This window comes from Bos indicus x Bos taurus, chromosome 13 (assembly GCF_003369695.1).
Source record: "Bos indicus x Bos taurus breed Angus x Brahman F1 hybrid chromosome 13, Bos_hybrid_MaternalHap_v2.0, whole genome shotgun sequence".
Taxonomy (NCBI): domain Eukaryota; kingdom Metazoa; phylum Chordata; class Mammalia; order Artiodactyla; family Bovidae; genus Bos; species Bos indicus x Bos taurus.
The window spans coordinates 59,366,908-59,379,118 of NC_040088.1; the positions used below are offsets into that span (position 1 = coordinate 59,366,908).

At 37.6% G+C, this 12,211-nt stretch overlaps 1 protein-coding gene and 1 long non-coding RNA gene across 3 annotated transcripts in view; one reads left to right on the plus strand and one right to left on the minus strand.

Annotated features, from left to right (window-relative positions):
* The window catches only part of LOC113903591, a 331,888-nt gene that overhangs the window by 208,586 nt on the left and 111,091 nt on the right, over positions 1-12,211 (plus strand). The window lies entirely within an intron of this gene.
* The window catches only part of ARMC3 (armadillo repeat containing 3), a 92,147-nt gene that overhangs the window by 60,600 nt on the left and 19,336 nt on the right, over positions 1-12,211 (minus strand). For both annotated transcript variants that reach the window (XM_027559977.1, XM_027559976.1), the window contains exons 4-7: positions 8,377-8,502; positions 4,647-4,715; positions 4,235-4,410; positions 2,062-2,256 (exon numbers count right to left, since the gene is read on the minus strand). In XM_027559977.1, the coding sequence (XP_027415778.1) occupies positions 2,062-2,256; positions 4,235-4,410; positions 4,647-4,715; positions 8,377-8,502 (566 nt within the window). The remainder of the gene's footprint in view (positions 1-2,061; positions 2,257-4,234; positions 4,411-4,646; positions 4,716-8,376; positions 8,503-12,211) is intronic.

Consider the following 12,211-nt stretch of genomic DNA (forward strand, 5'->3'; position numbering starts at 1 on the left):
TAAAACCTCCAGTTGGTAGAAGGAGTTATTGTGAGTGTGCCACTTTCTTGCCTGAGGAACCTCCAGAATCCCCACAGCAGTGGAAAATTGCAAGCTTATATCTGAACAGTTAGAAATGTAAGGTAGAAATCCTTAAAGTGAGAGAAACACGGGAAGGATGCTCCACCACAATGGTATTCTATACAGCATTGCTTCTGATCAAAGAACTCACTTCATAGCAAGAGAAGTGGAGCAGCGAGCACAGGGGCACAGAAGTCAGTGGCCTTCCCAGGGCCCCACCATCCTGAAGCAGCTGGCTTGGTACAGCGGCCTCTGGAAGACTCCGCTACAACTGGAACTGAGCACAGGGCTGTTTGTGCTCTGAAACGTCATCCAGTATACGGTGTTGTTGCTCCCGTAGCACAGTTCATGGGTCCAGGAACCAAGGAGTGACACGGTAGTGGCCCCACTCACTGTTACCCATAGCGATTCAATAGCAAAATTTCTGTTTCCTGCACCCACAAACATAGGCTCTGCTGATCTGCAAATCCAAAGTAATAGATACTTCCACCCAGAGACACAGCAATGAGTCCAGTCCACTGAAATGAAATGACAGCCACCTGGTCTCTTTGGGGGCCTCGTGCCTCTGAATCAATAGGCGAAGAAGAGAGTTACTGTGTGGGTTGGGGTGACTGATCCCAACTATCCAAGGGAAATTGGACTGCTACTCCACAATAGAGGTGAGGAAGAGTGTGCCTGTAATACAGGGAGTCCCTTACATCATCTCTTTGGTAATACCATACCCTGTGATGGAAAACTGTAATGACCCAATGCAGACACAACTGCAAATGGTCCAGACTCTTCGGGAATAAAGGTTTGTGTCACCACGTCAGGTAAAGAATCAAGACGAGCTGGGGTACTTGCTGGGCAAAGGGAATATGGAATGGGTATTGAAAGAAGGTAGTTGTTATTGATACCAACTACAACCATGTGATCAGTTACAGAAAAGAGGACTGTAATTGTCATGAGTATTTCCTTATTTTGTTATGAATGTGTGTGTGTATGTATGAAATATCTTTTTCTTCTCTTATCCCCTCAGGTAACATGAGATGTACTGATTTTATAATATAGTATTTTTAAGGTATTTTATTTTAAAAAATATTTATTTCTTTAGCCAGCTGTGCCGGGTGTGAGTCGCGGCACTCGGGATCTTTGTTGCAGCATGTGAGATCTTTATTTGCAGCATGCGGGATCTAGTTCCTTGATCAGGAATCAAACCTGGGGTCCCTGTGGTGGGAGTGTGGGGTCTTAGCCACTGAACCAACAGGGAAGTCCCTGTAATACAGTATTTAAGTATGGGTAGTTTTATATCTTAGTATTTAAATTATGGAATGTGAAGGAGAAGAGTAAACATCACCCAAGGACTTTATACCTTCTCCTCTGGGGAAGGGGACAGTGTGTTTTTGGTTGTACACAGGACAGTTGTATCATGTTAAGTGGAAGCATGATCTTTTATTGTTCTTATTTGGAGATTAATGACTTAGGAGCTCTGTATGGATGCCAAATTGACTAGCGATGGATTTGTGATGGTTAATTTTTTGTTTTAACTTAGCTAAGGCCACAATATCCAGATATTTAGTCAAATGTTATTCTAGATGTTTCCATGAATGTATTTTTTAGATGAAATTAATATTTAAATCAGTAAATTCACTAAAGCAGATTACTCTCCATCATATGTGGAAAATGACTCTTCTTGCCTTACCCTAGAGAAAACTAGAGCAGACAAAGGGGAGAAGACTAATTGCAGGTGTTTGAAGATAAGACCATAAACAAAAATTTAAAAATCTTAAATCTTCTAAGTCAGAAGATTAAAAAAATTATTTTAGAATGGCCACTAGCATTAGTCTGATTTAATCATGCTGGTAAACTATGTAGCAATAAGCAGATTAGTCCATTATACTTAGTATCATGCTTAAATATAATAAAATTTCAATTTAAAAATATTCCATAATATGCATTTATAACAACACTTATAGAAGAGATACATCTTCTCATAGAGCATTGAATAAAGGTTACAGGTACCTTAGTTTCTAGGATCTTAATAAGCTGATCCACTCCTTGATTTTCTCTTAGCATGGCCCGGGACGCCTTATCATTTGTAATAACACCTAAGGTTTTGAGAGCCAACAACTGAATAATTGGATATTCTGACTTCAAGAGGTCTAATATAGGAGGGATGGCATTTAGTTCTTGAAGTGTTGCTCGGCACCGAAAATCCTGCCAGGAAAGACAAATGTTTAAATAAGTGATTTTTAAAGCAAAATACAGTCTCAAGAATAGAGACACTCTATTTTCTAACAAAGAACATAAGTTATGTTCCCATCTTTTACTCCAGATTCATTTCCAAAATAGCTTAACAACAAATATAAGCAAACCCTCAACTGATAACACCAAAATATTCATATTAGCCCTACAGACATTGTCAGTAACAGGAAATACACATGATCCAGGACTTCTCAGAAGCCACTGTTTCTTTGTTTTTGTCGTTGTTCAGTTGCCAAGTTGTGTCCAACTCTTTGCAACCCCATGGACTGCAGCACACCAGGCTCCTCTGTCCTCCGCTATTGCCATTCCCAGCTTGGCTTTCCTCTATCCATCTCGCAACTGGCCCCTAATATTAAGCTTTCTTCGGGCATAAAAATTGTAGGTTGTTGCTTATTATGGGTTGAATAGTATCCCCTCCAAACATGTTGAAGTCCTAGCCCCCAGAACCTCAAAATGTGACCTTATTTGGAGATAAGATTGTTGCAGATATAATTAGTTAGGATAAGGTCATAGTGGAGTAGTGGGTATTTACTGGTGTCCTTATAAGACCAGTGTCTTTATAAGAAGAGGAGAGAGAGCCAACGGAGGGAAATATAGCCCTGATGAGGTTGCAAACCAGGGACCGTCAAGGATTCAGACCTGCTGTCAGAAGCTAGGGAGAGAAAAGGAAGGATTCCACCCAGAGTCTGGGACAGCACAGCCCTGCTGACACCTTAAAGTCAGAAATTCAGCCTCTAGAACTGGGAGGGAATAGATTCCTGGTGTTTTAAGCCGGTCTGTGGTACTTCTGTTACAGCAGCCCTAGGAAATGAATACATTGTTATTAACTAGTACTTCTGTTACAAGAAAAGGGGAGCTAAATCTTAATAAGGAGATTTAGGATGAAACACACGAACACATCTGCAGGATTATTTAGGCCCATAGGACGAAGAACAGTCACCAGAGAAGGGACACTGTTGCACTTGCTCTTCAGGAAGGGTAGAGGTAACACCAGGGGGTATCCAGCCACATGGCAAGGACACGCAGGGGCCAGGAATTCATGCTTTTGGGTGCCTTTAGTGATGAGTCCCTTTGTCATCTTTTGCTGTTAATATATATTTTCTCTATATATCTCTCTCTCAATGAACCCTCCCTCACCTTTGCTTCAATATCTCTTCTTTCACATTCTGTTGATGGCTATTTAAAATGGTGTCTTATACTTGCAGTTGAACTAAGGCTTATCAAATGTGTGTGGGAATTGTTCAGAAACCTGAGCAGGAAGAGAAGCAGAGAAGGCTGTCCAAAGCAGCCGGGAGCTGACCTGCTGGCGATGTGAGGGTGTGCCTGCTGGGTTGGGGATTGAGAGGTTGTGGGGCAGGGGCCAGAGGACAGGACAGGTGCAGGCGACAGGGTAAGGGGTGGGGGTAAAGGAAACCAGCACGTTACAAAGGAAAGTAGCATCTTGCAGATGTGAGCGATGAATTTTGTTCAGCAAAACTCAACTCACTAGGTTTTCACCAACACATTGAGACTAATCCAAAATCTTAGTAAACTGCATAGGGTACAGTAGGGTACAACCCATTGGACCACCAGGATTAGATCAATAGGTAAGCCCAGGTCAAAACTAGTTCAACACTAATATTAGATTTCCTGTTTTGGAAGAAACACATCTTATCTAGCATAAACCCACCTTAGTCTGCAAGCCATTCTATTCTTTTAAAATTAGGTTATGATTCTAAAATGCCCTTTCACGGAGGACAATTATTTTGTGGAAATTGAAAGTATCAACACTAAACTTCATTTTATTCTCTGAATGATAACTACTAAATAATACTGAGATGAACTGATGAATCAAAACTGGAGCATTTTAATAAACTTTTTCCTTTTTTAATGGGAAAATAAATTCTATAACCAGCTTTTGTCAAAACACGTTTTTAGAAGTTAATCTCACCTGGACCAAGTTGTAAATGCACTCAATAGAATTTTTCTTCACATCCGGGTCTGGGCTGCTTAGCAGTCTGATGAGAGGCTCTAATCCACCTTGTTCAAATATTTGCACTTTGCTGGTATACTCTACAGACATGTTTGCTAGGCAAAGACTAGCAAATTCGTGGATAACGACTTCTTCTGTGTATCAAAAACAAATAACACAAGTATGTAAAGGCTTATTCAACCATTATTTTAAAGCATGCTTTGAAAACCAAAGCTCCACAAATCTTACTTTGGTTGGAGCCCATCTTAGTTTGAGAGATTTTAATAATTCACAATTGGTGTTTCATAAACTATTTTCAATAGACACTTTAATCAGAAGTGTATAAGAAACCATTCCCCATTTTTTACATAGATGTAGGTTGCAGAGTTACCTTCTGGAGCCAGCCGAGCAATCACAGAATTCACGACATCTAACTCCCTTAACAGTTTTTTAACATCATCTGCAAAAGAAGAAACAGAATATTAATGTTTAATAATAATAATAATGGCAATGTCTGTGGAATAGTTCTTTATGAGATAGGTTCTAATATTACCTAATTTTACAGATAAGAAAACTGAAGCTCAAAATCACACAGCAAGTAAAAGGCAGGCCAGGTCTGTCTGACTCCAGACTCTAGCCCATGTTCCTTGATTGCTCAGTTGTCCTGCTTTCCAAAACACTAGGAAAGATAACCATAAATGTTCAAAAGTGCCTAGAATACCAGCAGTAGAGTTACTGTGCCCTGCACTTGCTTATTATGTAATAGTAATTCTTTTTTTGTTTTTTTTTGGGGGGGGAAGATACTAAAAATATTTTAAAATTTAGATTTTTAATAAAACTAGTACAGAATGCCAATAAGAATTAACCTCAGCCTTTTTTCATAAGTACATCTTGTATTCATTCCATTTGATTATCACAAATGCCAAAAGTGTTTAGATATATTGACTTTTTAAAGTTCACTTTTGTCCTATTTATAGGAGCCTAATTAAAACTAGACAATTATGCCTCTATTTCTTTCTTGCTCTCCTTAACGCCCTTTTTCTTAGAAATAGACACAGCTGTTACTTCAGTTTTGCAATTTCTCTTCTTGGTTGATTATCTTTTCTGTCAGTCAAAATTAGCATTACCAGAAGTTTAGAAAAGTTCACTTTGCAGCAGCTGAAACATATGGTCTAGGGGATTAACCACTGGATATATATGCCTTTTCTTAGACACCTTTTCCTGTGGAATTCAGGGATATAGCTGTCTCTCAACCAGTCAAAACTTCTTTCTCTCTGTTCTGTTCAAAATGACTCAAAGAAGGCTAGTGAACTTATGTACGTGAATAGGCTTTCAGTACAAGAGAATAATTGAGTTTTGGGGAAGTAGAGGAAAGACATTCTATGCTCTTGGATTAATTCTTAGTCACAATTTTTTGGTTGCATAATGTTCACCATCTAATTTACTCTTGATCATACATACTCTTTTACATCAACCTTTTTCCTAAGACAGCGAGCTCTTCTGATTGCCTTAAGTAATGTAGAGTCTGGGCTTACAAGGCTACTTCTCACAAGGATCCTGATGAAAGCTCCCTCTTTAGCTGACTTAATTAAATGAGTCTTGGTTACATTAAACTAAATACAGGGTTAAGACTTCACCTTCCAGTGCAGTGGGGTTTGGGTTTGCTTCCTGGTTGGGCAGCTAAGGTCCCACATGCCTGCGGCCAAAAAACCAAAACGTAAAACAGAAGCAACACTGTAGCAGATTCAATAAAGACTTTAAAAATGGTCCACATTAAAAAAAAAAAGAAACTTAAAAAAATAAATACTAGCTGGAAGGTAAAAGAAGACAGAAGCTCCTGTTTGATAAAAAGGTTTAACAAAGTAATTTGCGTGCCTGTCTTGGATGGCCCAGGCATGGCACAGGCTCATAGCTCAATCACTGTAGCCAAAAAAAAAGAATTTATTTGAAACTGCAAAAGGGGAAGACGGTTTTCATAGCAAGCCTTTAGCACCTGGAATGTTGGAACATTCTGTTGGTTCATCCACTATAAGCATGTGGAAAAGCATATGAAGATACAAATTTCTGAAGAATAATCAGTTATTTAAAGACTGTCCAAAGATGATGATTTAATCATGCAGCTTCAGAGGTGTATTTATTTATATATTAGTCTGGAAACATGACTTCATTTTAGGTCAAATGACCAGTTGCTTTTTTTTTATTCCAAATCTCCTTAGACACATATGAAAAGTGAAGCAACAGTTATATATTACATATATATAATATATAATAGTGTTGGCTCTCAGCAAAAAAGGAGGTTCACAAGCACTTGAGGATATGGTATGTCTTATCCATATCACCAGATAGTTCAAATAGAAAATCAGCTAAAGTGAAAGTGTTAATTGCTCAGTCACGTCTGACTCTTTGCAACCCCATGGATTGTACCCTGCCAGGCTCCTCTGTCCATGGAATTCTCTAGGTAAGAATATTGGAGTGGATTGCCATTCCCTTCTCCAGGGCATCTTCCCGACCCTGGACTTGAACCTGGGTTTCCTGCATTGCAAGCAGATTTTTTATCGTTTGAGCGTTAACCCCAATAATTGTTTGATTTTTTCACCTACTTCATAGAATCATAGAATTCAGTATACTTGAGACTCAAGCACTCAGTGGAGACCTTGAAGACAGCCAAGCTCTTTCCATGATTAAGCTTTGCAGTTGCAGACTGCATTGGTCCTAGCACTGGTTACAGCCTAGTCAGCCAGCTTACAGATTGTGGTTTGACAGTTCTAAAAGAGCCATCTCGGTTCTCTGTTCTCTGCTCCCTGCTCCGAGAGAAAGTGCCAACTATAGCTTATGCTCAACTCCTGTTTGTTTTTGATAATTGGAACTTTGTACTTAGAGGTTACATTTTGTCGCTCACGGATGGGCTGCTTCTGGAGAGGTCATGAGGTTGCCTTCTGGCTTGAGTTTAGTACCACTGGTCTCAGGAGAACCCATTTGACATTGGCTTGCTTTTTACTTACTTTGGCCTCAAGTTCTGAGGCTATGCTGTGTGAAAGAGGAAGGGGCCATCCTCAAGGATGTGAACTTGCCGAGTGCCTTATCAGGAGTTGGCCCTGCAGTTGGTCCACAATAAATGGGGATAATTTTGCATGGCAAAGAGATTATAGTAATTGTCTTTATGATAGGTACTGATTCCTTGAACATAAAATTGAACTCCAAAATGAATTATGCTTCTCTGCAGGTTTAATGAAATTTCTGAGGTTGCTGAAATTTGTGTATTTGTTTTTCCAAAGCAAGATCTGCTGGTGAGGGGAAATACCTGACTGGTTTCATTATGGTTTATAAATGAATAAATGGATATTTAGTTCTGTAAAAAAATAAAAGAGCCATCTCATGTAGCATCCAAATGTAAGAGTATTCATAACATTTAGGGGCCACAGACTCCTTTAGAAACTCATGAAATTCAATGTAAAAACCTGCTCAGAAAAATCTGCAAACAAATTGTAGGGTTTCACAGATGATAAACTCCTCATATAATGGAAAGATAAGAATACTAAATAAAATCAATAGAAACTAAGAACATAAAAAAGAGGGGAAAAAAGTCACAGAGACCTAGATATTTCATTAGAAAATGTAAGTATAAACAAGAATTTATAACTCTTTCTCCCCCAAAATCATTTAGAAGGAGAACCTGACTTAGCATGGACACTAATGTTAAGAGATTTAGTGAATAGAAAGTCTACTGAACTATTGGTCAGAGAGTAAAGCTGTAATTTTAGCTCTCATCTCAGTTCTGCTACTAGCCATCTGCATGACTTTGGGCAAAGGACCCAATCCTTCAAAGAATCCTTCTGTGTTTAAAATGAGTTGCACAGGAGGCATTAGGAAGCACCTTTGGTATATAAACTCTGTGGTGTGTACACAGAATAAAACAGGAGAAATTTAAATATTTCCCCTTTTTTGTTGTTTATAAATAATGTAATATGCCACATTCAATATGGCAGAATTAGTCTACCGAACCTCCAGAGATGGATTTATAAAATAAATAAAATTAAAATGAATCCCTTAAGGTTAAATTTAAACAAGGATAATGTGTCAAGTGAGATTACTTGATTATGATTTTAAAAGCAGATACTTACTGTTAGAAGCCAGGATTCCAAATATCATAGTAGCATTTCTTCTCACAATTTTGTCTTCATGGGTGAGTAGCTTAGTTAAAGGTTCCACAGCTCCAAGTTCAAGGAGGGTGGCTTTATTTTCCTCACCTACCATCACAGGTAAAATAAAATCAGAAATGGATAGCAATCTCATCAAAATTCTTCCTTGTGTCATTCCAGTTTATTTGCCGTTTGCCTTTCACGTTCCTCTGCTTCTACACATATTTCTCTAGAATAAACTTTAGAGCAAAAGTATCCTGGATGCTTGCTGCTCTCCTTTCCCTCGATGTTTACACAACTAGCTTTCTCCTTTGGTTCTTAGCTCATACTTAACCTCCTGAGGGGTCTCCTCTGACCATCCTACCTACTGTCATCACTACATACCAGTCTTTCTGATTGCTCTTTATCCTGCTTTATTTTCTTCATACCACTTAATGATCTCTGTGATTGTTTGCTTCCTCTCCTGTAACTTGACTTTCCATGAAGACAGATACCCTTTTTATTCTGTTCTTTCATAACTGCAGTGGCTAGCACAGTGCCAGGCATCTAATGGGCACTCAGTAATACTGGCATAATTAATTATGAAAATTAACGCAGAGAATCTCCACCTCAAGTTCAAGTGTGTGTGGTGGAGTTTAGGGTGTTCATTTTTCACCCAACAGGTTCGCCTGCAGCCATCATGGCTACGGCAAGAAGCCCCAGAACCAGGTCACTGAAAGCCAGCATCGAGCCCAGTTGTAGAAGCAGATTATCCATACCCTGTAAGTGGGATATCATTCTGCAAAGTCTGGAATAATGTTTAGGTCCTGATTAATTTCAACTTTGCAATTTCTCCAGCTATGACGACATATATTTCACTTTCAAAATTAATTTAAGAGGAGAATATTTCTTTGCCTTAGTTTTCTCAGAAAATGAAGATATTTTGTACCTGAAGTTACAGGTTTATTTTGATAACACCTTTCTCAAAACACAGACTGTATCTTCCTATAGTCTATGGACTTGCCTTGTGTCTAAATATTTAGTCACTTGAAAAGAATATGTTGAAATATGCATTGTTGATTACTACAAAAATCCTTCTCAAATTTTCCATAATTTTGCGTTTTATTGAGGTTCTAAAAGTTAATTTAGATGAAAATATTTTGTAAAAAAATTCCCCCCCGCCACTGTACCACACAGCATGTGGGATCTTCTCTCTCACCAGGGGTCAAACCTGAGCATCCTACACCAGAAGCATGGAGTCTTAACCAATGGACCACCAGGGAAGTCCCAAATAAATTTTAATTCAAGGATAAACTTTAGGATACTTAAATAAATGGTGGCTTCATAGAATCAATGGAGAAATATCCCATCTTTTACAATTTTCTAACAGAATTTTTATATAATTGGTATTATTTCTTCTGTGTTTGGTAGAGTTCAGCAGTGAAAACATCTGGACCTAAGTTTTCTTTGTGAGATATTTAACTATAAATTTCCATTTCTATAATAGATAAGGGGCTGTTCAGGCTATCTTTCTTTAGTGAGCTTTGAGAGTTTGTCTTAAAATGAATTTGTCCAATCCATCTGAGTTGTAGAATTTATTGGCTTTATATTGTTCATAATATTTAATTATCCTTATAATATATGTAGGAGCTGTAGTGATGTCTCCTCTCCCATTCCTCATATCGATAATGTCTTATATCTTTTTATTTATCAATCTGACTAGACATTTTTATTACTCTTATTCATCTCAAAAAACCAATTTTTCATTTTATTGCTTCTGTCCATTGTTTTTCTGTTTTCTATTGTTATTTCACTGATTTCTGCTCACATGTATATTATATTCTTAACACTAATGCTTGGGTTTCATTAGCTCTTGTTTTTCTATTTTCTTAAAGTGGAAGCTGAGGTCATAGATTTGAGAGACCTTCTTGTTTTCTAACAGTCATTTGGTACAATAAGTACTCTTTTAGTAGCATCCTACAACTTTTTATATGCTGTGTTTTCATTTTCAATTTGGATTTCCCTTTTGATTTCCACTTTCATTCTTAGGTTATTTAGAAGTATGTTATTATTTTCTAGCTATTGGGTGATTATTCAGAGTTCTTTGTGTTATTGATTTTTAATATAATTCTAATATGGAATAGCATATATTTTGTATGATTGGAATTTTAAATTTATTAAGGCTTGTTTGATGGCCCAGAATATAATCTATTTTGATAAATGTTCTGTATGCACTTGAAGAGAGTTCTGATGTTCTTAGAGTGTTCTAAAAATATAAACTAGGTTAAATTCATTTGTATTGCTGTTCAAATCTCTTATATCCATATAGATTTACTATCTACTGGTTCTTTCATTTATTGAGGGAAGAGTATCAAAATCCTCAGCTATAATTGTGGGTGTCTATTTCTCTTTGCATCTAGCATCATATAATTTGAAAATCTGATATTAAGTACTTAACACAACTGTTTAGGATTTTTCATAGCATGTTGATTAATTGGCCCCTTTATTATTATTACAAAATGGTCATCTTTATCTCTGATAAAGAGATATCTCTGATATCGTCTTTATCTCTGATACCATTCCATTTTTGTGATAGTAACAGCTCCTTCAGCTTTCTGTTGATTAGTGCTAGCATAGGGTATCATTTTTCCTCCTTTACTTTCAAATTATTTGTTTCATTATATTCTAAGTGCATTTTTTGAAGGCAGAATGTAGTTTAGTCTTGCTTATATCCAATAAAACACCCTGTCCCTCTTAACGTATACAGACCATTTACATTTAATTTGATTATTGATATGTTTAGGTTTAACTCATATGTGTTTCATCATTGTTTTTCTTTTCTTCATTTCTGCCTTCTTCGTATGAATTGAAATTTTTATGATTCCATTTTATTCCTTTGTTGGCTTATTTGATATCATTGTTTTGGGACTGTGGTATATATCCTAGCACAGTCTTCTTTCAAGTGGTAGTATATATTACTTCACATGCAGTACACTTATATAGTATACTTTCACTTTTTTTTTTAACCTTTCTACCTTGGTTCTGTTGTCCTATATCTTACTTTTACACATGTTTCAGACCGCACAATATATGATTATTATTTTTGTTTAAAATAACTAATTTGTTTTTTTAGTGATTCAAATAAAAAACATTATATGTTACCATTTCTGGTGTTCTATCTTTATTCTTCTTCCATATTTCCATCTGGTATCATTTTCCTCCTGCCTGAAGGACCTACTTAATATAGTTAGTAGTGTGGTCTCCTTGCAAAGAGCTATTTCAGTTTTTGAATGTTTGAAAAAGACTTTATTTCACTTATGATTTTGAAAGATATTTTTTCAGGGTGTAGAAACCTAGGTTGAAAGTTTTAATTTTTTTTAGTACTTTAAAGATGTTGCTCTGCTGACTTTAATTTAAACAGTTACCTGTTTATTTGGATGTGCCGGGTCCTAGTTGCGGCATACAGGATCTTTTAGATGCAGCATTCAAACGCTTAGTTGTGGCGTGTGGGATCTAGTTCCCTGCTGCTGCTGCTGCTAAGTCGCTTCAGTAGTGTCCCACTCTGTGCGACCCCATGGACGGCAGCCCACCAGGCTCCCCCATCCCTGGGATTCTCCAGGCAAGAACGCTGGAGTGGGTTGCCATTTCCTTCTCCAATGCGTGAAAGTGAAAAGTGAAGGTGAAAAAAAAAGTGAAGTCACTCAGTCATGTCTGACTCCCAGCGACCCCATGGACTGCAGCCCACCAGGCTCCTCCATCCATGGAATTTTTCCAGGCAAGAGAACTGGAGTGGGGTGCCATTGCCTTCTCCTGACCAGGGATCAAACCCGGGTCCCCT